General features: G+C 42.4%; 1 protein-coding gene across 1 annotated transcript in view; it reads right to left on the reverse strand.

Annotated features, from left to right (window-relative positions):
* Positions 1-9,035: 9,035 nt before the first annotated feature.
* Positions 9,036-27,592, reverse strand: part of BBS4 (Bardet-Biedl syndrome 4) — a 29,168-nt gene continuing 10,611 nt past the window's right edge. The window contains exons 2-14 of the mRNA XM_019659572.1: positions 27,087-27,150; positions 23,487-23,598; positions 22,521-22,593; positions 21,104-21,157; positions 19,162-19,289; positions 17,007-17,061; positions 15,987-16,055; positions 14,908-15,060; positions 14,638-14,809; positions 12,952-13,021; positions 12,223-12,364; positions 11,491-11,692; positions 9,036-10,967 (exon numbers count right to left, since the gene is read on the reverse strand). Of these exons, the coding sequence (XP_019515117.1) occupies positions 10,858-10,967; positions 11,491-11,692; positions 12,223-12,364; positions 12,952-13,021; positions 14,638-14,809; positions 14,908-15,060; positions 15,987-16,055; positions 17,007-17,061; positions 19,162-19,289; positions 21,104-21,157; positions 22,521-22,593; positions 23,487-23,598; positions 27,087-27,150 (1,404 nt within the window). The 3' untranslated portion in view covers positions 9,036-10,857. The remainder of the gene's footprint in view (positions 10,968-11,490; positions 11,693-12,222; positions 12,365-12,951; positions 13,022-14,637; positions 14,810-14,907; positions 15,061-15,986; positions 16,056-17,006; positions 17,062-19,161; positions 19,290-21,103; positions 21,158-22,520; positions 22,594-23,486; positions 23,599-27,086; positions 27,151-27,592) is intronic.

Raw genomic sequence — 27,592 nt, forward strand, 5'->3', positions numbered from 1 at the left:
TCTTAAGGAAATCTCTGGCCACTACCTCATCACTATCTCCAAGCTCAATTAAAAATAATTAAACACCTACCTTCTAGCCTGTTTTTATTGGAAAGGCTTACGTGAGAGATTTCTATTATATTTTCCCAAGAAAACTTGGAGTAACATCATTTATGTTCTAAATCTGAGAATACTTTTGAGAGTTCGGAAGTGTTCTCCACGTGATCTTTTTCTTAATCGGTCTCTGTCTGCTCAGCCTCTGCCTCTAGTATATTCTCAGCAAGCTCTCTAGTTTTCACTGATGATGTCATAAAGACTTGTCCAGGAAGTGCAGTCAGCACATACCTAGGGCAGTGTTTTTCAAATGATAGGTTTTGAATTTTTAATAGCAGCTAAATCAGTTTGGTGGTTCTCACAAAAAGTATCAAAATGCAGTATACGTCATAGGGGTAAGCATTACAAGTATAGTTTTGTAGGACTTTGTGTGCCTGAACGAGTGTGTGTACATAGGAATGTCCACGCATCCCTCTGTGGCTGTCCCACTTTTTGAGAAGTCGGCTAAGCTGTGGAAGGAAGATGGACACCTAGGACAGATTATGCGGAAGTGAGTGGGAAGCGCAGGTACGCTGAACGGGTAGGGCCTCGGACCCCTTGGCCCTTTCCTTTGAACTGGATTTTACAAGTGCATGATTTCATAGGAAGAAAAGCTTGACAATTTCCTGCAACAGAAAGAACGCCTGGTGAAAAATGAGCCTTCCTAAAAATGTTCTCTCACACTCTTGCATTCACATGAAATCGATTGAACACCCAGGGAAAAGCTGCAACACAAAACAGGAGATAAGAATTCAGCTAAAAATCAGTACTTTCTATCATGCAGATTCAGTTTGCATTTTATTCTCTCTGTGAAGTTTGAGTGCAGTGGGGGTAATGATTAATCAGTATAAATCCAAATTCTATGCAAGGTTTTGAGATGGCAAGTATTGTATGACATTGGACCAGTAGCCTTACTGAGCTTCACTGTCGTCATCTGTAAAATGGGTTAATAGTGGTCCCTACCCTCAGGGTTCTCGATGACTAAAGAATGCTGTGCACAGTATGTGGCTCATAATTTAAAAGTTTAATAACATCGGTTACTATTAGTAATCCAAATAGGTAATGTCCTGGGACTCTAGAACTATTAAATCATTGAAAAGTTACTACATTGATAATTTCACATTTTATATTTTGGTCTTTTTTTAGGTAAAAGTTTTCATATAGTGATGGCACAAACTTTAAGTGTACCATTTGGTAAGTTTTGACAAATGCGTATACCTCTCTAACCCAAATGTTTGTCCAGATACAAAATGTTTCCATCACCTTGTGTTACTTCCAAGTCACCCCTAGTCCCAACCCCCAACCCCCTAAGCAACCCGTGATTACTTTTTTTCACCATAAATTAATTTTGCCTGTTCTGGAACTTAATAGAAATAGAATCATATTTAGTCCTTTGTATAAAGTCCTGTTCATTCGGCATGTTTGACATAACCCACGTTGTTCCATGTAGTTTGTTGCTTTTTATGGCTGAATAGTATTCCACTGTGAATACAGTGGTTTCCACTTCAGGGCCTTTATGAATAATACTGCTGTCAGCAAGTCTGTGTAGACATTTTCATTTCTCTTGGGTCGAAGTACATAGGCGTGGAATTGCTGGGATAGCTGTATATCATGGGGTAGGTGACAGACGTTTCTTCCAAGTAGCTGGACCGTTTTACTCCCACCAGTGTTTTATGACAATTCGGTTGCTTCTCATTCTCACCGTTCGGAGTTGTCAGTGTTTAATTTTAGCCATTTGATGGGTGCATAGTGGTATTTCATTGTGGTTTTATTTTGCATTTTCCTGATGAAGAACGATGAGCACTTTACATGCTTATTGGCTATTCATCTATTTTTGTGAAATGTCCAAATCTTTTGCCCCCCCTTTTTTTTTCAGTTGGGTTAAGTGTTTTTATCCTTGAGTTGTAGGAATTCTTCATATATTCTGGATGTCAATACTTGTCAGATATATTTTTGTGACTATTCTCCCAAAATATATCCCCAGCCTGTAGATTGATACTCGTTTTCTTCGAGGCGTATTAGTCTTCTATGTCCTGAGAAACACTGAACTACTCCTGTATCATGAATATAATCTCATCTTCTAAGAACTTGATAATTTTCAGTTGTACTTTTAGGTCTAGAATCCACTTTGTTACCTTTTGTGCATAGTGTTAGGTTGGGGTCAGATTCGCTTTTTTCTGCACAGCTGTCCAATTGTTCCAGCACCACTTGTTGAAAAGCCTTTCCTTTTCCCATTGCATTACTTTGATGCCTTTATCAAAAATCAAATGACTGTCAGTCTGTTTATGGACTCTGTGCTGTTTTAGCTGTTTGTCTATTCCTGGGCCAGCACTACATAATTCCTGTTATGGTTAAGTCTTGGAGTGAGGTAGTAGTGTCAGTTGTGTCAGTGAGGTGGTAAGTCATCAGTTTAGTTCAAGATGGCCTTGGATGTTCTAGGTCCTTTGTATTTCCATGACATCTTAGAATCAGCTTGTCAATTTCTACCACCAAACCTGGGATTGTGATAGGAATACATAGACCAGTTTGGGAAGAATTTTTATCTTCACAATATTTATCTGCCAGTGCATGAACACGGCACAGTTCCCTGGGTATATCTGCTCATAACTGTCCTGATTAGTTAGAGCCTACCATATGAGGAAAACAATTAATAGGACTGTTTCATTGGCTCCCCCATCAGTCTTCATTTTCCCTTTGTTCATGCAGGCAAGACTACATTTCATCAATTTTAAAATCAAATAAAATCAAAATAAACCAAAAATCAATAAACCAAAATTGAATCATAAAAATGCTTGCATTCTCTGATACACTCATTTTTTTTACCATGTGTAATGCTGTCTCTAATATCTCTGTGATTACCGTGTATGATGCTATACTATGTCTCCTCCTTCTGTTCTATTTTTTAATTTCACCCATCCCTAATTCCCTCCCCTTTGGCAACCATGAGCTTGTTCTCTATATCTATGGGTCTTTCTGTTTTGTTTATTCATTTGGGTGTTTTGTTTTGTTTTGTTCAGATTCCACATATAACTGAAATCACATAGTGTTTGTCTTTCTGACTTATTTCACTTAGCATAATTCTCTAGGTCCATCCATGCCATCACACACATTGCAAGACTTCATTCTTTTTTATTGCTGAGTAATATTCCATTGTGTGTGAGTGTATGTATGTGTATATACATACCACATCTTTATCCATTCCTCTATCAATGGACACCGAGGTTGCTTCCATATCTTGGCTATTGTAAATAATGCTGCACTGAGCATAGGGCTGCATGTATCTTTTTGAGTTAGTGTTTATGTTTTCTACAGATAAATACTCAGAAGTGGAATTGATGGGTCATATGGTAGTTCCAGTTTTAATTTTTTGAGGAACCTCCATACTGATTTCCATAGTGGCTGCACTAATTTACATTCCCACCAACAGTGCACAAAGGTTCCCTTTTCTCCACATCCTCACCAACACTCGTTTGTTGATGTATTGATAATAGCTATTCTGGCAGATGTGAGGTGATATCTCATTGTGGTTTTAATTTGCATTTCTCTGGTGATTAGTGATGTTGAGCATTTTTTCATGTGTCTATTGGTCATCTGCATGTCCTCTTTGGAGAAATGTCTATTTAGGTCTTCTACCCATTTTTTAATTGCATTATTTGCTTTTCTGGTGTTCATGTTGTATGAGTGCCTTACATTTTTTTGATATTAATCTCATTGGGTGTATCATTTGCGAATATCTTCTCATTCAGTAGGTTGTCTTTTCATTTTGTTGGTTTCCTTTGCTATGCAAAAACTTTTTAGTTTGGTGTAGTCCCATTTATTTTATTCTTTTGTTGCCCTTGTCAGAGGAGACATATCCAAAAAGATATTAAGACCAATGTCAAAGAGTTTACTGTCTGTTTTCTTCTAGTTTTGTGGTTTCAGGTCTTACAGTTAAGTCTTCAATCCATTTGAGTTTATCCTTGTATGTGGTGTAAGAAAGTGATCCAGTTTCATTTTTTTACATGTATCTGTCCAATTTTCCCAGCATCACATATTGAAGAGACTGTTTTTATCCCAGAGAATATCCTTGCCTCCTCTGTGGTAGATTAATTGACTGTATAAACAAATTTCTATTTCTGGGCTCTCAATATTCTAGTCCATTGATCTATATATCTGTATGTCTGTACTGTACTGTTTTGATTATTGTAGCTTTATAGTATAGTTTGAAATCAGGGAGTGTGATACATCCCACTTTGTTCTTTCTCAGGGTTTCTTTGGCTATTTGAGGTCTTTTGTGGTTCCATATAAATTTTAGGCTTAGTTGTAGTTCTGAGCAGAAGGCCATCGGTATTTTAATAGGAATTGCATTGAATCTGTATATTGCTTTAGGTACTAAGGACATTTAAACAATATTAATCCTTCCAATCCATGAGCACGGTGGTATATCCTTCCATTTATTTGCATCCTCTTCAATGTCTTTCCTTAATGTCTTATAGTGTTCAGCATATAGGTTTTGCCCTCTTTGGTTAGGTGTTGTTTTTTTTTATGCATTTGCAAATGGGATTATTTTCTTAATTTCTCCTGATCATTTGTTATTGGTGTATAGAAATACAGACTTTGTATCCTGCAGCTTGACTGAATTCATTTATTCTAATAGTTTTTGGTGGAATCTTTTAAGGTTTTTTATATACAGCATTATGTCATCTGCAAACAGTGCAAGTTTTACTTCTTTCTGATTTGTATCCCTTTTATTTCTTGTCTAATTGCTGTGGCTAGGACTTCCAGTACAATGTTGAATAGAAGTGGTAATAGTGGGCATCCTTGTTGTATCCTATCTTAGAGGAAAAGCTTCAGCTTTTCACCATTGAGTATGATATTAGCTGTGGGTTTGTCATATAATATGTTGAGGTATGTTCCTTCTGTACCTACTTTGTTGAGAAGTTTTTGTTTTTTTTTAATCAAACGGATGTTGAATTTTGTCAGATGTTTTTTTCTGCATTGAGATGTTCATGTGATTTTTTTAGCTTTCATATTGTTAAATGTATCACGTTGATTGATTTGTGGATGTTGAACCATCATCCTTGCATCCCTGAGATAATGGGATTTTAACAATCCTTTCAGTGTACTGTTGAATCTGGTTTGCTGATATTTTGTTGAGAATTTTTACACTTATGTTCATCAAGGATAATGGCTTGTATTTTTTTTTTTGGGGGGGGGTAATGTCTTTGTCTGGTTTTGGTATTCGGGTAATGCTGGCTTTGTAGAGTAAGTTAGGACGCGTTCCTTCCTCTTTGATTTTTTTGAAATAAAGGATAGGTATTAATTCTTTAAATGTTTGGTAGAATTCACCTGTGAAGCCTTCTGGTCCCGGGCTTTTATTTGTTGGGAGTTTTTTTTATTATGGCTTCAATTTCATTGTTAGTAATTGAACTGGTCTGTTTAGATTTCCTGTTTATTCCTGGTTCAGCCTTGAGAAGTTATATGCTTCTAGAAATTTATCAATTTTTTCTAGATTATCGATTTGTTAGCATATAATTGTTTGTAGTCTTTAATGCTTCTTTATACTTCCATGGTGTCAGTTGTAACTTCTCTTTCATTTATGATTTTATTTATTTGGATCCTTTTTTTTCTTCATGAGTTTGGCTAAAGGTTTGTCAATTTTATCTTTTCAAGGAACCAGCTCATAGTTTCATTGATCTTTTCATTGTTTTTTTAATCTCTATTTCGCTTATTTCCACTCTGATCTTATTTCCTTCCTTCTGTTTTTTGTTTTCTAGTTCCTTTAGGCATAAAACTAGACATTTGGGATTTCTCATTTCTTGAGGTAGGCCTGTAAAGCCTGTGAACTTCCCTTAGAACTGCTTTTGCTGCACCCATAAATTTTGAAAAATTTTTCATTTTCATTTGTCTCAAGGTAGCTTTTAATTCCCTGTTTGATATCCTCTTTGATCTATTGGTTGTTTAGTAGAATGTTGTTTAATCTCCACATATTTGTTTTCTTCCTATAGTTAATTTCTAGTTTCACTGTGGTCGGAAAAGATGCTTTGTATGATTTCAGTCTTCTTGAATTTATTGAGGTATGTTTTATGGCCTAATATGGTTTAATGTGTTTTTTTATCCAACTTCACTCTCAGTCTGTGTGTCTTTCAATTTGAAGTGAGTCTCTTGTAAACAGCATATAGATGAGTCATGTTTTTAACGCTGTCTTTTTATTAGAGCGTTTAATCATTTTAAATTTAAAATAATTATTGGTGTGTACTTATTGCCATTTTGTTAATTTTTTGGTTGTTTTTGTGGTTCTCTTCTTCGTGTTCTTCCCTTGTGGTTTGCTGATTTCCTTTAGTGTTTTGTTTGGGTTCCTTTCTCATTATTCTTTGTGTATCTTTTGTTGGCTTTTGGTTTGTGGTACTATAAGGTTTATGTATATCATCCTATATCTATAGCAGTCTATTTTAAGGTGATAGGCATTTAAGTTCGAATATATTCTAAAAGGACTACATTTTTATTCCCCCTCCACACTGTTTTTGATGTCATATTTTAGATCTTTTTGTTTTGTCTTATTGTAGTTTGGGTTGAGTTTGGTACTTTTGTCTTTTGACCTTATTAGCTTTTTAAATGTCCTATTTGCTGTATTAAATATTTGGCTTCACCTGTGAAATGTTTGCCTTTCTCATGTTTTCTTATTTCTGGTTATGGCTTTTCCTTTTCTGCTTAAAGACGACCCTATAACATTTCTTGTGAACCTGGCTTAATGGTGATGAACTCCTTTAGTCTTTGCTTATCTGGGAAACTAGCTCTCCTTCAATTCTGAATGATAACCTTGCCAGGTAAATTATTCTGGGTTGTAGGTTCTTTTCTTTCAGCACTTCAAAGATGTCCTGCCACTCTTCTGGCCTGTAGAGTTCCTGCTGAGAACTCAGCTGAGAGCCTTATAGGGTTTCCTTTGTATGTGATTGTTTCCCCCTTGCTTCCTTCAAGAGTGTCTCTTTAACTTTTGCCATTTTAATTACAATATGTCTTGGTGTGGGTCTCTTTGAATTCATCTTGTTTGAAACTCTCCCTGCTTCCTGGACCTGCGTGTCTCTTTCCTTTCCCAGGTTAGGAAAGTTTTCAGTCATTATTTCTTCAAACAAAGTTTCTGTTCCTTTCTCTCTTCACCTTCTGGGATCCCTATAATGTGAATGTTTGTGTGCTTGATGTTGTCCCAGTGGTCCTTATCCTCACTTTTTGTCTTTTTGCTGTTCTGATCGGTTGATTTCCACTAGTCTATCTTCCCAGTCGCTGATCCATTTTTCCATATTAGCTAATCTGCTTTTGATCCCTTCTAGTGTTTTTCATTTCAGTTATTGTATTCTTCAGCTCTGCTTGGTTCTTTATATACCTTCTGACTCTTTGTTGAAGTTCTCCCTAAACTCCTCTATTGCACTCTCAAGTTTGGTGAGCATCCTTATGATCATTTCTTTGAATTCACTGTCAGGAAAATTACTCTGTTTCTGGTAACACTCCTTTTTTTGAAGTCTACTTTGTCTGACATTAATACAGCACTCTAGACATTACTGTAGCACTCCAGACTTATGTCTGTAGTTTGCATGATATCTATCATATATTGCCATGTATAATGCACTTTTTTGCCCAAATTTGTGAGGGAAAAATAAGGATGCACATTATACATGGATATTGCTAATTCCATATCTATATGTTTTTAATTCTTTTATTTATGCTTGAGTTAAAAGTATAACTCTAGAAATCAATAAGAGTATCTGTATGCAAAATAATACCATGGAATATGATAATCGGTTTTGTTGAACTTACAATGAACTTGCAACGATGAGTTCTTGGCCTCCTATGATGTGTAAATATTGTGAATTTGTTACCAGTACATAAAATTTCTTGTACCTTGTATCTGACTTTATGTTTTGTAATTATTTGTTACATAAAATTCCTTGTACCATAATGTTAAAAAAAATGCTAAAATTCCTTTGTAATACAAAAAACAAGTACTTAAATGTAAACAAATAAAAATTTGTATTAAAAAATTAAAAGATTTGTTCCCTGAAAGTTTGGGCCAAAAATGTGGGTGTGCATTATACACGACAAAATACGGTATATTGTTTTATTCCATTTTCCATGGCAGATAACTGGGCTTTAATCTTTTATCCTTTCTCTGCTTTTTAATTAGAATGTTTATTTCAATTGTATTTTAATGTAATTATTGATATGATTGGCTTTACATTTATCATTTGCTATTTATTTCCTCTTTGTTCCATCTTTTTCTTTTTTCCCCTTTGTTCTTTCTTTCCTGCCCTTTTTTTTAGGGAAGGAGGGAACTAATATTTTTAAGAATTTCATTTTAATTTCCTTATTATCATTTTAACTATACTTCTTTGCCTCTTTTTAATGGTTGCTGTAGGGTCTATAATATGCATCCTTAACTCTTCACAAACTATTTAGGATTAGTTTTGTACCACATCATGTAAAATATAAATTTTCAGCCATGAAGTTTCACATATCCCCTTGTCCTTTAGTTACACATATGTATGTTAAACCTCACGGTATAATATAGTAAGTTTTTGCTTGGAACAGTCCCATGTGATTTTTAATTAAACCAAGATAGTGTTTTATAGTCACTCGCTTGTTTATACTTGTTATCTATGAGCTATTCTGCCATTGGCAGGCAATAATTCTTTCTAAGGTCAAAGTGATCATGGTAATACACTCCAAAGTTTCACTGTCTTTGGAATGCAGTTTTGTACAAATATACTCAATAAGAAGAGCACATTTCCCTTTGCTAGTCCATACTTCCCCTTTCCTCCTCTAAGTCATCTAAAACCACGTCGTCAACTGATTACGTACTTGGCCTCCTTTTCCTAATTCTGTTAAAAATTGCAATGACATGAGCAACTACCATACTAAAAATTACAATAGCTCCTTTCTTACCAGAGTGAATGAGAAAATGCAAATCCACACAGCCCAAAGACAGGACAGGAATTCCAACCCAGTATTTATTTTTTAAGGAAATTAAGTTCACATTAATGTGGAAAGCATGTGCTTCTAGTTTGCTGTCCCTGGAATGCAAAGTGCCTTATGTTCCCTTCCTTTCTTCCTTCCCCTTGCCCAGCACCACTCTCCTGGCTTGTTTCTTATATCACCTGCTTCTCCTGTCTCCTTTGTGGGCTCTTCTCCCTTTCAATATTGGTTTTCCATTTTTGGTCCCGTCTTATTCCTAGCTTTCCTTGGGTGACTTTCAAATCTGTGGTTTCAGCTATCACCGAAATTACTCCTGAATCCTTATCTTCAAGTTAGATTTCACACCGGAAATCTAGCTATACACATATCTAAATGGCTATCATCCTTTGGATGTCTCAAATATAAACGTCTAAACCTATACTCCACGACACTCGACCCTGGCCCCCCATGTTCCTCTCTGGTTTGTGTAACTCTGCCCAACAGTGTCCATCCTGCAGTCTGTTCTTATCTACTTCCCGTCAGTCCCTGGTTTCTGTGGGTTTTACCTCCTGACTCTCTCCCATTGCTGCCATCCTCTCCGTCTGTCTTAGCTTGCACCCTCGCTATTTCTCACGCAGATCTCTTCAGTCACAGGCACACGAGACTCCACACCGATATAGCAGCGACCTTTCTCATTTCTCGGTTGCCCAGTTCTGCCACATTCCAGCTGCACGGGCAAAGGTACTGCTTGTTACCTCAGTTTATGGCTGAGATACAAGAACTGAAGAGTTTTCTGCTTAGTTAACTGCTGCTTCAATGTCAAACAGAGCCAGTCATAAAGAACCCCAAACATACTTTGGTTTGGCAGGTCAGTCCTCTGCCTTCAAATTACGCTGATTAAAGGGCACTTTGAGTACCAGGTGGGGACTGGCCATGAAGCAAACTGCTGGCCTGCCATCCCACGGGGCTGTAGTACCGGCTGTGCTGGCACCAAGTAGGAACTTGACATCAGCTTCCTTCTCCAGTTTCAAACTCGGCTTAGAAATAGGTAAGGGAAGACTGTGATCATAGGTTCTTCTAAAAAGTTTTTATTGTGGTCTCTCATTTTTATACCTGAATAACTTGTCCCAAAGGGATGATGATACATAATCTTACTCTAAAAAAGACATACAGAAAATGTATGGATAGCATCTCTGTGGTACCAATGATTATCTTAAATAAAAATTCCTTGGTTAAGAAGCTCTGCCCTGGTACTGATGCCAGCCCAGTCCTGGCTCCATACTCTGCCCTCTCCTGACCTCTCAGGAACAAGACAGACCTGTCCTGGATCCCTCAGGCACACGTAGCAGGGTGTGCAATAGGTTTTGGCTGCAAGTTAGAGCTTTTTTCATCAGTTTTCCTTTGAAACTTAGAGCTGAATTATTAATCCGAAATTTGCGTTTGCCTTGGGGCTCATCTGCCCCACAGCCTACGGATCACCTCAGCTAAGCCAAGGCTTCCTTGTGACAAGGCTGCTGAGCAGAAGTCTGTCTCTGACTTTCCTCCTTGAAAGGAGGGTCAGTCAGTCAGCCAGGAGAGAAAACCCTTTCAAGAGCAAACAGCATCATGTGCCCTGGAGCTATGCACGGACAGTCGTGAGACTTACTCTCTGCTGAAAGGACCTGCCTGGCTGTCTCCTGTCTCCTATATTTAAGGGGCTCCTGGGGGCTGCACAGGCCTCAGGCTCCTTGTCACCACTACAGACGTGGACCTGGCTCTGGTGCCCAGGGAACCTGCTGGCCTCCACCTGGCCTGTGTCATGTGACCTTTCCTAATCTGCTACATCCTTGCCCGAAAAACCCCTGCTCCGGGGTCATCCTTCTATTTTTCTCTTATTTGTGCTGGGGCTTCAGCTGGACTTGCTTCCACAGCAGGCTCTGGCTCCAGAGGAAGAGATGGCGGCTTTGTGAGCTGAGCTGTTCCTCCCGCACCTAGTAACAAAACAAACAGCTTGGGTTCTCGGTTCCATGGTTCCAGAAGAAATCATTACTTTCACTGTTAAATTTCAAGAAATCCCCTATTTTCTGGGACCAGTGGGACTGGGGGTGTATCTCTGCAGCTATGAAGCTAAACCCTAACTGAAGAAATAAAGCAACAGTCAAGTTTGTCTTCAGTGACTCACTGAAAAACCTTTAATCACCTGCACCATGCCAGCTTATAAGGCAGTGAAGTTACAGTAAGACTACATAAGAGAAGGCACTGCAGTATGTTCCTAAACTGTAATAGGATCAAGACCCAGTATATTAACCATCCCACTAAGCCTGCCAGTGGCTGTTAGCTAATGTACATCTTGTCTTAAAGAAGCAGGTGCCAATTTGGCCACCCTTCTAGGTGACATTCCATTGGACATGTTCTGAGACTGAAAAGTGCAGGCCTCACCTCAAGCTGTAACCTCTAGACTGGCGCATGTGGCTGCACCCACTTGGTCTTCACAGCACTGCATGTACCTCTTACCTGAGGGAAGCGTCCTGCGTGCAGCTGCTGAAGACATCGCCTGTCCCAGAGCTTGATTAGAGCCCAGAGGCTGCTGGGAACTGGCAGCTTTGCTGCTTGAAGTGGTCCGGTGCTTTGATGTGGCATCCTTCACTGGTTTAGTCCAGACCAGCGCCTCCCCAACCTGGAGAGCAGCTCCCAGCTTCTGAGCTGTCTCCACCATCTTGTGCCCACATGGAAAGAAGAGAAGAATCAAGATATGACCGGCAGAGACAAGCCTACCTGCCTCCTCCTAGGCCTTCCACGAAGGGGGTTTAGCTGAGGCAGCGTCTTCCGGTACTAGCACTTGAGGGAGGACATACTTACTGCAAGGAAATCATTCTCAGAAACACAGATCGCCCTTAGTGGGTGACGTGGGTGTTCATGCAGGATCTCAAACCCAGTAAGTCAAGTTCAGTGCATTACTGGGCTAACCACCTTTCCCACCACAGTGGGAGGAAGCTACAGAGACACAGGCCTCAGCTCAGATGAGCTGTGTTATCAGTAACAGACAACTCAGGAAGCCTGAATTTCCTCTTAGTAGTTTCTTCCAGGGAAGTCTTTTTTTCTCAGGCTGTTACTAATTGATTAATTCATGCTGCAAGGAACATCAAAGCCCAAACAGGCATGAGCCTATGTCATATTTGGGTTAAGCTTCATTCAAAGCCTCCTGACAGCTTGCTTCTGACTCCTGGAAGCCAACAGAAGACGTACCTCAGGGTCAAACTCCAGAGCGCTCCCGTCCTTGAGCAGGCTGACCTTCCTCTCCACCTCCTGGTACTGGGCCAGGGCGCCCCTCTTCTCACCCTGGTTGTACAGCAGCACGGCGTAGTTCAGGTTGACTAAGGGGTTACACCTGCAGCAGGCAGACAGGGTGCTGCGCAGCTTAGGTTTTGCCACAAATGCTCATTACACAACAACAAAACAAAACTGAGTAAGTAGAGATTTCTCCATGCTGCAGCAAGGTGGGAACACACGTGTGGACCTGTGGCAAAGCAGGTACTAGGACCCAGCGTGTCATCTCAGCCCTCAGCGGAGACCACCGGGCCCGGCTGAAGAAGGGCCCCCTGCCCTGCTACATAGCCCATGCTAGGGAATAAACCCCGAGTCAAGTTTATCTTAGATTAAAGGAGCTCTGAGTCCCATCTGACAGCCCAACTAGCCCATGGCTTTCAGCCACCCGAGCCCAATGCCGGCTGTGACTTCCTCTGGCCTCCTGACTGCTAAACGTGCACCGGAAACGTCTTATCAGAAAGTGCCAGTGTCGGTCCCTGCAGAGCCACTGCATGCTTCGTACTACATCCTGCCACACTTGGGCCCGCTGTGTGCCATGGCCACAGAGAGCAAGCGTCTGGGCGAGTCAGGCTGCACAGGTGCTGTGGTGCCACCTCGCGGCTGGGAGGGGCCAGCCCACCCCAATGCCCTCCCCGGGGAGCAGCTTACAGATCCAAGCGGGCTGCTTCTGTGTAGGCTCTCTTGGCATTCTCTGTATCGTCCAGGTTGGTCAGAGCCACTGCAACAAAGAGTGAGCACTGCAGCTGGGAAGCCCAGCTTAGAAAGCAAAAGGAAGGTTTCAGGACCACAGTTCATTCAGCCCCAAACTGAACTTGGCCCTCTCAGCTCCTAGCACCACCACTTACCTACTCAGTCACTCAGCTTAGATACTCGATATCATCTTCAACAGACCCTTCTCCACAGTCAGTCAGTTGCCAAGTTCTGTGAATCCCATTTTGGGCAGTTTCTTTTCTGACACTGCCTTTATTCAGGCCTGAGTCATTTCAGGCCATGGCAGTGTCCTCATCCACCTCCCTCCACTTGTTACAATGCTGCCAGGTTTCTCACTGACTTACAAATCTGACCATGTCACTACACTGCTTAAGAATCCTCGCGGGTCCTCCATCACCCGTAACCATGATCTTTAAGCTTTATTTGGCATTAGGACACTCTCACCCTTTTAATCAGTATTTTCTGGAAGCCTGATCTATTAAAAAACAGTGAGAGCGGCTCTGGAAGCCCTGCTCAGTCCACCTCCCCACCACCCACTCACTCACTCAGCTCTTCCAGACACTTAAGCAGAGATCTAGGAATGCAGCTGGGAAACACAGCCTCCGGACGTCTGTAGTCCTTGCACCATACCATTGTCCTCCAGAACCTGACCACCTGCCCCCCCCATCTCTCCCCCACCCAAGACTACCTTTCCTGACTCACCTCCCACTGCATCCTGTGACTCACCTCCCACTGCATCCCGTGCTAACGGCACGGCACAGTGTGCAGTTTCATGGCTGCAAGCCTTGGTTCAGTGGCTCCTCAATCATCCTGCGCTAGAGCTGCAGCTTATCCTTCAGAACAGTGAGGGCCTCTCTGTGTGGCGTTGCGTGTGCCTTACAGTGTGGCAACCGCCTGACATTCCATCCCCATTAGAACCAGGCTAGCTCTGTATTCGGGCAACCCCCAAATCACCACCACTCACTCAATCTGCTTTTTCAGCCTTTCTCTTATAAATACAAACCCTACAATACGACCAAAAAAAAAAAAGCACCTGAAAACCAGTGTCAACAAGAACATGGATACTTCTTTTGGGCTTAACATTTAGTAAGTTTAGGATATGGAGAACTATCCCCCAGAAAGAATACTTTACTGTTACATTACAGTAACAATAGCATTAATATAACAGACCAATATATAATGACAACAAAACCAACAGTTAATACTCCTTGGTTATTTAAACCTCTGATCCTCTCACCAACCCTCAGAGATTTATCTAGTAAGTGGAGGCAGGATCCTTCCTGAAGCCCAAGCTCTTCACACTCAGTGACATATAGAACTTAGCTGGACTCAGTATATAACTAAATGAATTACCAGCCAGGGGAAACATTTGGTAAAAGATGGACTAGGGATGATCTTGACTTAACCTGTTGGTCTCTGAGCAAAATTCCCCCAAGTCAGAAGCCACCAAGCCCTTTATCATAATCTTTTTCTTTCATGTTTTTTTCAAGCTCTGGACAGTGACCCAGACTCCCCTGGGACCAGACTCCATAGAAGGGAGTGGCTTCTATGGGGAGCTACTGGCCTCCAATGACACTGACTGACTGCAGACTGTGGGGGCTTCTCCCCGTAAATGCCTCTTACCAGCCAAGAGCATGTAGAGCTCCCCCATCTTTGGCCGGAAGTTGATGGCTGCACTGAGAAAATGGAAAGCGGATGCATACTGCTGCATGGTCAGGTGGACAAGGCCCAAGTTATAGAGAATCTTCCAATCGAAGGGTGCCAGGTAGTTGGCTCGTTTGAGGCAGCTGATAGCCTGCACGAGAGGGGGGACCCTCGGTGAGGCTGGGCACGCAGGGCAGACCCCGCACCCGCACACACGCCCACACACAGGGGAGGCCAGCAGACACCCACAGCTACGTATTTCTTCTTGCCAAAGAAACACATTCCAATGTTATTCCAGAGTGGAGGACTTTCTGGGACGGCACAAGCCACAACTCGGTATTTGGTGAGGGCAACGTCGAAGTCTCCATGGGCCTGCATCATGCTGCCGGCTGCCAGGATGGCCTGGAAGCAAAAGACATGGAGAGCCGGTCCCTGAGTCATCCCCAAATGGATGGGGCAGTAAGAAGCCTTGCTGGGGGCGGACACCAGCATAGACAGGACTGAACTGCTTTCAAGGACACAGTAATATTCAAGCTACTGGGACAGAGCTCTGCAGACCATACTATGACTCTCTATGGCACAGCACAGAAAAAGGTAAGATGTGGCAGACTTTACCCAGATCATCTGCCTCCTCCATCTAGCCAGGGAAGTGAGTATCTCTGAGCATCAGCGCCCTTGCAGTAAAAACCGCCTTTGATCTGTCCCCTGCAGCCCCTACTTGGTACTCCAAGCGCTCCAGACAACTCAAATGCTGCTCTTTACCATTTAAGTCGCGGCTCCTCCTGCCGCAGGACAAAGGTGAGTCAACTCTAGGCTTCAGCAGCCCAGCCCCTCCACGTCTCTAAGGAAAGGTGTGTGTGTGGGGGGGCGGGGGGGTTGACAGGCCTGGCCACTGTGACTCCCACACTGGCCTGAATCTGTGTCCTTCTCAGCCTGTCCTGTGGCATCTCCCACATAGACACTCATCATCCACTTGATGACCTTCTCATCCCTAAGTCATACTGCACAAGAGTTGTAACTGCAAATGCATTAGGAATCTAGAAGTCATCTACCAGAATTACTTCTGACAATAGTTGTGGAGGCTTTGCTAATTCCCTAAATAACACACAGAACTTTACCAGCACAACAATTTTGCTTTCTGCATAAGTTACAGCCATGTTATAAACAAATATCCTCTTTTGGAAAATAAGCAGCACAGCATCAGCACTTTACAATATTTTCACATAACAAGAGCCATGCTTATTTATAACTTTCTTTGTGGGTCCAGTCACCTCGAGGGGCAGTGGGGCACCGTGTGCAACGGCGCAGGGCTGGGTGGCCTGCTGTACCTTGTAGTTGGCAGGGTCATACGTCAGTGCGTTTCCAAGGTGTTCAAACGCCTTCTGGTAAATGCCGAGCTTGGAGAAGAAGTAAACCAGAGAACTGTATCAGCAGGGAGATGGCCGTTAAGGAATCTGGCCAATCACACCCTGACCTTTCTGAGTCTCCTGACCAAAAAAAAAAAAAAAAAAGCTACAGATACCAGATAGAAAAAGTAAACTAAAAGTCCCCCCATTTTGCTGACTTGTCTCCTGATGAGATCAAAGTATCTATTTGCAGAAACCATCTCTGTCCCACTGCTGTCCCACACTATCTCATAGCAGGAAGCGGGCTAGTTAGCTTCATCTCCCCCCTGGGGCGGGGGTGGGGAGAACAGCCTCCCAGCCAAAGCCCAGCAGCAGGCCCAGGGGTAAGCTCCTGATTCCTTTTAAAGAAAAAGTAAACACACAGCAAGGCTACCAAAGAGGCACAGCTGGAGGAAGGAGCAGCTGAGCAGGGAGCCTGGGGAGCTGAAAGGGGACTCGGCAGTAGAGGCCCCTCCCCAGCCGGTCCTCAGGCTGATACAGAGAAGTGATGGAGCTAAAAGAATGCCAGTCACACTCAGGCGTGTGGAGGGAGGCGTCTTACTCTAGACAATGTGTCGCCTTCTCTTTCCTACAGGACCTGGCTGGGGAGAAGGGACAATAGAAGCGGCCTTAGCCCACACCCTATCAGTGCCAACATGTGTCCTATTTTCTCCCCCACAGACAATGCCAGCCCCCCTGACCAGACAGTTGTTTCTCATAGATGCTCTTTCCTCTAATTATAACTGCACTAGACTCAAGTAGATCTGCTCTTGATTTGAATGCAAAAAATTAAGTTAATTCCTATAACAGATAGGAACAGATAATGCAGAGAGAGGTTCATGCTTCATAGGACCTTTAGTGAAATGAGTTCAAATAAAATAAAAATGCAGGGAAACCACAATACACACAAACCCCAAAGCATTTCTAACATCGGTGCATGAATGAGTAAATAGTTCTCCTTACCTGTAAGTAGAGCAATCCTAAGGTTGTAAGAAGCTCTGTATTTTCTGGTGAGAACCTACGATACAGACCAACACAGAGCTGCAGAGGGAAACCAGGTGTGTCTGAGAGACACTGAGGCACGTGGTCAGTGCCATTCCCGTGCAGCACCTGACACAAGACTGCTGCCCCACTCCCCATGGGAATCCCCGCAGGTGACCTGGGGATTGCCTCCATAGTGGTTCCTCTCAACCCTGGTGACTGCTCAGCAAGAAAGAGAAATGGCATTAGAATCCAGACTCCTTTCCTGGACCTTTTCTTAGCGCCTGAGAAAGAGCCTATGGAATATTTTGTGTGACTGTCTTGATTACACTGATAGAAGTGAAGAACAATGTTTTATAAACCAAGTCCATCTACAGCACACATAGTTTTAGCCAGTTCCCTTTTGTGGGTTTTTTTTTTTTTTCTGTTCTCACTGTACTCACAATGGTAGCCTGCATACTTTTCTGTGTAATATACAATCCCAAGGGCCCAAATGCTCTGCTCTGCATATTAAACAAAAAGCCACACTAAACAGCCAAACTAAACAAAAGAAAGAAGATACATACTAGCTCCAGGAAAGACTTAGCCATTGCCCTTGGGGAGTAAACACTGGCTTAAGTAAAAGATTATAAGTCCCTCACTGATATTTATCTTCGTTACAGAACCAAAGCAGCACTGAGCTGAGATGATCTGAATGCAGACTCATCAAGCAGTTTCAACAGTAAAAATGCCAAAAGCCAGGAACAATGTCTCCTGCTTCTAAGGAATGAGGCAAGGCACAGGTTACCTATGAGGAGACCAGAGCCAGAAGGGTCAAAGCCCCCGCCAGGAAGCCTCAGCTGGCCAAACACAGCGTACTCAGTTCAGCTGAGTGTTTGCCCTTCATTCTCTGCCATAATAATATCCATTTTGATCACCTCCCTCCCACAAACCAAGTAACTTCCACGATTCTGGTGGCACACCCCCACCCACCAAAACATAACTGCTATCCCCAAGCTGTGGGTCTCTACATTCTCCATGAGACTCCAAATGCTCAGCTGTCTGTCTCCTTTTCTCCCTTGGGAAGTTTTGTGACTTAAGTCCTTGACCAGCCTCTGGGAAAACGTCACCCTTCAGATTCATGTGAGCTAATCTCCTAGAGGCAGGGACCAGGGATCAAGGCTTCCAATGGCCCCAGAGAAACTTAACATTTGCTGCATGGGCTCCTTCCTACTTGTCCACATAAACTGAGCCTCTTGATGACAAAAGTCTCTCTTGTAGCTTAACAAACCAAGGGACTTTTATGTTTTTACTCTCAAAATGTGACTAAAGAAAATTCAGAAAGCTGTGTTGTGACTGATGTAACCAGAAAAGTTACATTACCATGGTAGAAGACAAAGGTAATTTAACAAATTAAGTCTAGTTCATAGTCTAATTATCTGTCACCAGGCATTCTGTTAAGCGACCAAACAAACGAGGCACTAAAGCATTTTGCTACAGCTACTCCGCTTAAAACAATACAAGACCCTACACAGAAAAGGCAAGCTAGCGTGTGTCCCTAGAGTGGAAACATGGAACGCCATCCTGGGAAAGCCAGTCAGCTCCATTGTCAGTAGGGTTTGGCCTCACCTAATGGTGTTTTTTAAAAAACAAGATATTGGTCTCATGTAAATAAGTGCTTCCTCCTGAGCCCATGTGTGTCTGCTTCCCTTGCAGCTAGGTGTGGTCATGTTGCTAATTTCAAACCATGAAATGGGAGCAGGAACTATGTGTGTAAGATCTGGGCCATTTAAAACACGAGGAGCTGCTGAGTCAGTATGTGGTTTCCTGCACCCCTCCCCCCACCACACCCTGGAACATGGACGCTACAGTATGTCAGCTTCACTCCTGCAGAAGAGGACAACCTAAGCAATGGAACCTGGTTCCCTGAGGGGCCTTGCAGAGCAGCGCTGCCCAGCTAGGCTAGACCAGCCATAGTACTAGAGGAGAAAGAAACACAAGTCTTCCTTATTTAAGCCATTGGGAGCTCTTAACCTGAGCTAACCTTTAACTCACACAACTAGTACCAGTCACACATGGTCTGTTTAGGCTTGGCAGTTCATATATCTGCTCCCGTTATTTTTAGCTTCTCCTTGATCTACAGGAAACACACACTTACTCCACTGCTTTCTTGTAGACTTCGATGGCCTTATCCACGTCTCCCTCCAGCAAGTGGATCCTCCCCAGCATCATGTAGGTCAGGTCGTGCCTGTTGAGGTGCAGGGCGCTCTGCAGCTGGTCCTGTGCCTGACAGATTGGTGAAGGAGAGAACCAGGTCACTACCATGAAGGCCGGTGGCTCTGTATGACCCTGGTACAAACAGAGCTCCCGCTATACTAACGTGGGAATATCACATTCCGGCAAATAGCCCTCACTGCCCCCAAACCGAAACATGCCTAAACTACTTGCTGACAGGACAGCCGACAGCATGGGGTCTGCCTGCAGAGCCACTTGGAAGACTTTATACAAGATGATGAACCTTTCTGAGTGTCTTCTACTTCTTAACCATACCCATGACTCATACTTTCCAAGTGAAAAGGACATCACAGTACAGTACTCAGTGCTGCCCTGAACCTGATGCCACCTGCACCACTGACCAACTGCACAGCCTCCGCCCCCGCCCCCCCCCGGGGTGGGTGGGGGGAAACTGCATTTTCCTCACAAATATTTTGGTAAACGAATGAATGGATTGCTCTCATTTATGCACTCAACATGGACTCATCGAGTGCCTGTTGTTCTAGGTGCTAGATGTCCTGGAGCAAACAAAACAAACTCCTCACTCTGTGAAAGCCGCTATCCTTCTTAGTAGATCGTGGAAAGGGCTTTGTTTAGTCATTCACTGATTTAATAGGTATTTACATAAATGTCAAGTACTGTATTTGCTGTTAGCTTTACAGTAAAATCTCAATATAATTCTCCTCCTCAGTGCAGGTCTGACCAAAGACCAATCCTACTCTCCTCTCAGAATATCCTGGTAACAGAAACGTACTTGGCTTGGAATAGTCTCTGAAGAGCAAAGTCTCCTAACCAAGCATATAACACTGTAGATCTGTCCAGGAAACATATATATATATATATGTTTTATATATATATGTTTTATATATATATAATATATATATATATATATATACACACACACACACACACACACATACATATACATGTATGTGTGTGTATATATATGTTTAATTTATTTATCATATATCTTATAGGAGAAAAGTTACTCTCACACCTAACTGCTGATGTACAGATTTTTTTTCACATCCAAGGGACAGATTAGGTTGCATCAGTGTGCAAACTGATGCAGATTAAACATTGTTAACTGGGTATTAACCAACTCAGATTTTCAGTCCTGTCGGCACTGGAGAAAGGAGACTAAAACTTCATAATCACTAAGTGGAAGCTTTGTGAAGCAGGCTCTACCCAACCCCTGTCGTAACTGTTAGAACACTCAGTAACTTAGCCCACACCTCAATGAAGACATACTCGTACACGTTTTTTCTCTATCTGAGTACCAAGGTACGCTCAAATGTTTTATCTGATATGAGGGCCTAAGAGCCTTCAGCTTAATCACAGTGAAATATAAGTTCTCACATGGAAAATAACCTTAAAAACTGAAACTCTCAGAAATCAGATCTACTAAGAACTTTTAAAGTTCATTTCCAATGACCTTAAAAACTGAAATAAGTCACTGTTAGAGCATACACAAGCTCACATGGTCATATTATACTTTTAAGATAGAAGGGTTCACTTTTTTGATAGCTAAGTTTTACTGAACATTTGTTCCTATACTGGAAAATTAAACTGGGAAAGAAAAAGAAGAGAGGAGAAAAGCAATTAGATTGCCATTCCTCCATAATATCTCTAGAATTTTTCATTTTCTTGTTAAAAACAGAAAAAAAAAACAGATGGACAATGACAAATGAGAATAAAAATGGGTATAAATGTATATGGCACCTTCAATTTTCATTTCCAAAGATGTCTGCAAGCACTAGGAATACTATAAAATGAGTGAAATCTCCAGCCATCACCCAACTGCTACCGCCATTTCTGTGAGTTACCTTGTTGAACTGTTTCAGATAAATGTAGCAAACTCCTAGGTTATGACAGATCTCCTACACAAAAAAGAAAGGAAAACAACTTAGGTGTCAATTCCACCGTGTCAGTGAAATAACAGGCATCTACATATTGTTACTGTTCAGCAGTTTAAACTTTGAAACATGCACTACAGTTAGTTTACTAGATTTCATACTCAAATGTATTTAATTCTATAAAATGGATTCCTTAATTAAAAACCCACAGATTATGAGATAAAAGCAGAACCAACGGGTGATCCTGAGTCTACGTGGTAGCTTGGGGTACATATCCTGCCCGCCCCCATACCTTTTTTCTCTAAGAGCTGCCCACTACCCACATTCTTGGTACCCTCTTCTCAGAAGGGACTATCCACGGCCCCTGCCCCACCCTAAGAATATACAGGGGATACCACAAAAATGTATACAAGTGGACATTTTGGTCAACGTTGCTGAAGCAGTAGTTCGCCGTAATCAGAAGTGTCTGGATGCTCATGGTAACCACTTTGAGCACCTCTGGTAACTGCAGAAGTCAAACGTGACTTGTATTCATCTTTTGTTATCAGTATATATTATTATAATTAATACAGTTTTCCTTTCTTAAAGTGTGTATATATTTTTTTGGCACCCTCTGTATAAATGTCAATCAGATCCTTTTCCCAGGAATCAAGGAATTCACTAGATGTGACTTGGGGGCTGACAGTGCCATCTAGAGGGCACTATGATGGAATACACGTAACTGGAGTCAGGCTGTAGCTGCAGACAGAAGGTCCGCAAACCAAGGCCCACACACCACATCTGTCTTCTGCCTTTTCTGGTAAAGTTGTACTGGAATGTCTACAGCTCTTTCACACTAGAACTTCAGAGTTCAGTAGCTGCAACAGAGACTACTTGAAGCCACAAAGCTTAAAATATTTACTAACTGGCCCTTTACAAAAAACACATGCCAGCCACTAATCTACAGGAAGAAAAAATGGAACAAATGCACAGTAGCTGCTACCTTGTTTGCTGACAGTGGTCCAGTTCTAGTTCACTGCAACATGGATTTCCTGACATTGAGTTCTACAGAATCTCTTGAATTCCCTTTATTAAGTCTCCCTTTATTTAAGGTAGCTTTAAAGAAAGGCGAACACATCTAGAGAGGGACGTGGGGCTGTCAGCAGGAATCAGGCTGGTAAGACGGCTCATCAACAACACTCACTGCCAGAAAACCACGCAGCAGTGCCTGCTAAGTTAGGCAGACACGGGTGTTTTGGTCTTACCCCTAGGCAAACTGATCAAGTGTGAGGGTAAAATAAAGACACTGTTGGCATGTAAGAATTTAGTAATAACAAAAGACAGCCCTATGATGAGTGGAACCGTCAGCACGTTACTAATAACAGAGAACGTAATGGTCCCTCCTTACCCAATCTTTCTGGTTGAGCTTTGCTGCTTCATTATATACTTCAGTGGCAGCTTTATGTTTTCCCAAAAGAAACCTGTGGAAGAAAATACATTTCCCATAACTATTAACACTAAGCTTTTATAAGACTAACCCCCCAGGTCCCACATTTGACTCATATTCCATCCAGCAGAGAATTCTGGAAGCCTGCAGTTTGGCCAGTGAGACTACACTGGTAGCTAGCTGTTCCAGAGTCTTGGTCCCATTCTACACCAATTTTAGTGAAAGCCTGTAATTTATTTTCCACAGTATACCACAAACGTAGACCAAAAAAGAAGCTAAATCACATACCATGCTAAGCAAGAGCTGACATCATTTCTCACCATCCTCTATTAGGGACATGCCCTTCCGTCCAAACCTAAGTCTCTTAACATTGGATCATGGTTCTAGAGAGACGGGAAAACCAGGCTCTATGCAGACAGTACAGATCTAACTAACAATGCAGGTAAGACAGTGGGGATGAGAAACCCCCGGAACACGTTACTACTATGGAGTAGTGAAGCTATGAGTGTACCTAACAGCTTCAAAAAACTTAGGAGGTTGCTTGCATCCAGGAACCTTCAGGGCATTCACTCAAGAACACTTACTAAACCTACTGTGTGTCACGCATTATGTTAAGTGTCAGATGAGAAAAATTCCATGGGTTGCCAATAAGATTAGGGGACTGAGGGCACAAGATGTCACTATTTATGTGATACAGCATCAGTCTTACCCAGTCAACCTAGAATATACAGTGTTTATTTTCAGTTCCTTTATACAAGTTATCTCATTTTGTCAAACTTCAAAATGAATCCACACTCTTCAGAGTGAATCCCACTCCACCTATGAAGCAGCTCTCCCTGTGTGTGTTAGACTGCTCAGGCCGAGCATGCACCGTACATTGTTCCTTGATGCTGTACAGCCCAGGGCCTCCAGGCTGCCAGTACTCACAGAGATCTGGCCACCTGCTTGAGGTTATCAGCGCTCTGAGGGCTGAGAACAGCACACGTCTGAAAGAGTTCCAGGGATTCTTGGATATTTCCTTCCAGGCGAAGTATCAATGCTGCCAAGAAAGAGAAAACACAGAAAATCAAATCTTGTTCCGGGGAGAATGGAGCCTGGTATCAGAAAAATTGAAGAGGGAGGTGGAAAATCATATCAAAGAAATTCTTTGGATTAATTATCTTTAACTACAATCAGATATGACTTCAGATGGGTTGAAACAAGTAGCAAAGTTGTTGACAAGCTAAAATCTTTTTTGAGACCTGAATGTTTTATTGTAAGAGATACCTTTACTTTGTCTCAGTTAACAAAGGAGCTTACAATATGAGTTCTTCACTTTCCCTTTTATATTAAGGGAAAAAATATGGCCATGCTTAAAAGGGGGGGGAGAAGACATTTAAATATTTGCCAATAAGATTACTCTTCAGAGACTGAATGAGAAGGAGGAAAAAAACATCGTCAGTCTGTTACTCAACAGCACTGGCAAATCTTTGGTTCAGTGATGGGGAACAGGTGTGCTCAGGCTCCTTTCTCGTTCCCGGTACTGACAGCATTTACAACCTGACCATATCACAGGTGTTGTTATGATGCCAAAATTTCTGGAGTGGGGACTCAAGCCCTGGGCTAAAGAAGGTTCTTGACTTCACATAGGAAAGAATTCAACTGTGAGCCCATATAGGCTTTAAAGTAAGTTTATTTAGCAGGCAGTAAGTAAGAAAACAAAGGCTGCCCCACAGATAGCATGGCGGTCTCTAATCACTAGTGGAAGAGAGACCCCCGCCATCCCGGGCTGGGGTTTCTGTGTGTTTCTTGTTTCCATGGAAAGCTTCTTGGTATGGGGAAGAACAAAGGCAGGTTTACCTTTAACTTTTGTAAGGTACAACCCGTGGATAGTTTGTCATAGGGGTAATTATGGGAATGGCCATTACAATGGAATCTCTCTGCTCAATAGGCTGGATGGGTGGTCTGTTCTGCGTGACTGATTAACATCTGCCCGAGTTCTGGTCTGGCTGCTCACAGGCAGCAGACTTGGCATCCAGCCTCCCAGTTCCTTCTTCTGTAAAAATAGTCCTCATGACCCTTCCTTGTATTAGTCAGGCTTGGTGATCGCTAGTTTTCATAGAATTCTCGTGGCCCACTGCTCATGTGCCCCCTCTCAGAAGCAAGGCAGCCAATGGAGACCTCCTCTAAGGTCCTTTCAGGTTCTTCATGGCCTTCACCTCTTGAATCTCAACTTTCCTTCTCTCCTTTTATTTGTCAAATTATGCTGTATTATCCTTAATATTAAAGAATCTGGTTACCTCTTTCAGTTCCATCTTTGCCTCAATACTTGAGTCTAGTAGAACTATTGAAATCAGTTAAATTTTTCTGTTAATTCTTGAGTCCTTTATAAGCAAGAGCTCCTCCACACTTTCACATTCCAGTTACCTGTCTTAATAAAGCACCTGATCACAGTCCTGCTTGGCCTCTTCACACTGGCACAGCTTCAAGTTAACAGAGAGCTTGTTTGTATGAACAGCACATTCCTTATCACTAATATTTATGCATTCACTGTATTTGCTAAGGGCATCTTTACAGTTTTTGTCCTTTACACATTGACTTCCTCCTTCTTTAAGGGTTTTAAACATGTTTTCAACTGTGATGCCTGGTTGGTGATGGATCCAGAAATCTACCACTTTGTTGGTCTGGGGACATCTCTGCCGCAGGCCGCCAAGCTCACCATTGCACAGAAGTGGGCACAGAAGGAATGGGCAACAGCTTCTCCCACCAGCTTGGTCCATCCAGGTCCATTAAAATTCTTGTTATTCTGTAATACTGTCATCTGCTATCTGGATTCCGCTGCCTATTTGCAACACTCATTATCCACATAAGCTTTCTGATACTGCTCTCAGGTTTCCTGGCCATTGCTCGTCACTTGATTGAGAATGGACAGAGGTCAGTGCCCTGTTACAATCTTGAATGCTGCCAGTGCAGTTTCCGTCCTTTAGGAAAGGAAGGAACAGGCTGTTCTGTTTGAATACGATACTTCGATTACCTGCGCTTCACTCCCGTGGGGTGCAGCTGCGCTACCGCCACGGAGTGCTTTGGTGCCACCTAGGTGAACTGCTCGTTTTTGAATAGCTCCTTGGGCCGACGCTCTTTAGGAGGGCGGGGCCAACCCGGACCTACCCAGGCAGCAGAGGCAGCCACGAAGGGGTCCCTGGCACCCCATCTGCCACTCAGCGCCCCTTGACACTACCCGCTGTCGCCCGGGCCCATGGGGCCCCGCTTGTCCGCACTGGCCCCTGACGAACGACCATGCAGCGGTGAGCCCCTCTCCGACCGCTTGCCGCCCTTGCTCTGGTCGGTCAGCTTCTGGATGTTGCCCATGTCACATGGCTCTGCGGTGCGAGCCAGCTCGCGGTCTCTGTGGAAAGTGGATGCGGGAAGCGAGTGTTTGCAGCATCAGGAGAAACTACAGCAGGGGCAGTGCGGATGCCTGGCGCTGAGGTGTGGCCAAGCTAAAACCTATTATAATAAGGTGTCTCAAACCTACCTAACTCCTCTACTCCCAGCATCCACCACGCAGATAATCGGGTGCCATGCAAATTATCCCACAAACTCTTCATAATAGGAACATTCTTGGGCTTCCCCGTCAGATAGATGCTCTATTTATCATGATAATTTACTTCCATCTGCTAATTTTTAAAGAGTACACCCAAATGGGCAAGTGCAATCAATACCCCATGTCCAACAAGGAGATTCTGGCAAAAAAAAAAAAAAAAAAGTAGTAAAAGTAATATTTCAGACTTGTTTTTCAGTACAGCAAATCAGAATCAATAATTATTCCCGGACCTAAGTTTTCAGAAAAATTTCCATGCATAAGTATTAGGAGGCACTGAAAGTCTGGAACTTGTGATATTGGGAATAAAAGAGCACTTTTTTTGCCACGATGTCCTAGATGTGTCAATATCTTACCAATTATGTCAGAAAATCATACATCAATATGAAGACTACAAGTACAATGAGTGGTAAACAAAACAATACATTTATACCAAAAAGTCAAAGAAAGTTCCTGAAAACTAAAGATGCTACTTTTGGCACTAGAAAGTAAAATTTCAGGCAGTGGTTCCTATATTTGGCTTCTAATAAATTTCATTTATTCTCTGCTTTATCCTGTATACCTCTAGGCTTCTTGCCTTCCTCCTGACTCACCTTACTAAAAGTCCTCAAGCCTTTCCCTCATCTCTTTTAGCCTGAGTACAAGGAACCCTTTCGAAAGCTGCTTCTGGGCTTGAAACTGCTGCTGAGGCAGGGATCCTAACATCATTCTGAAAAACACTCGCCAGAAACTAGAAAAGGGGTGAAGCAAATTTTTTTTAACAAAACCAGTCATTTCTGAGGTCAAATCTAGCACAAAAATTATGTTCCAGTTTCAAAAAAACCAATACTGAATGAGACCTTTGTGGAACACTTCTTGAATTTAAGCATTTCATAAGCTGTCTGCTCTTTTTCCAGAACCTAGGCAAAGTGTGCATTCCTCTTGCAAGAAGAGAAGAAATGTCTTACCTTGGACATAGATAGCATATTCACACAGTCCCTGGGTCTCCTGAAGCTGTTCTTTGATAACAGCCTGAAAGAGGAAGAAAAATACTTCTGAGGAGTGGCTAAATGTCTTCAAATGTTTTTAAGAAAAGGTAGACATGCACAAGGAGCAGGTAGGTGTATGGAATCCAGGATACAAATAATTACTAATAAAGTAGTTCAGAATTTTTTTTTTAAATCTCAACTCTCTCGTTATGATCACTTATTGTAGAAAGGGGACTGGCAAACTACAGTCCACAGGCCAAATCCAACCCACACAGCCTATTTTTCTGCAGCTCTCAAACTAAAAGTGGTTTTCATATTTTTAAAGGGTTATAAAAAGTAAGAGAATATTAAGATTATGAGACAGAGGGCCGGCCGAGTGGCACGTTGGTTAACAGCTGGCTTGGGACGCCAGAGGGCCCCGGTTCGGATCACACATATGAGGGCCAGTGACACTGCCCTCTACAGCTAAGATGCTGAACAACAGC

This window comes from Hipposideros armiger, unplaced genomic scaffold (assembly GCF_001890085.2).
Source record: "Hipposideros armiger isolate ML-2016 unplaced genomic scaffold, ASM189008v1 scaffold_302, whole genome shotgun sequence".
NCBI lineage: Eukaryota > Metazoa > Chordata > Mammalia > Chiroptera > Hipposideridae > Hipposideros > Hipposideros armiger.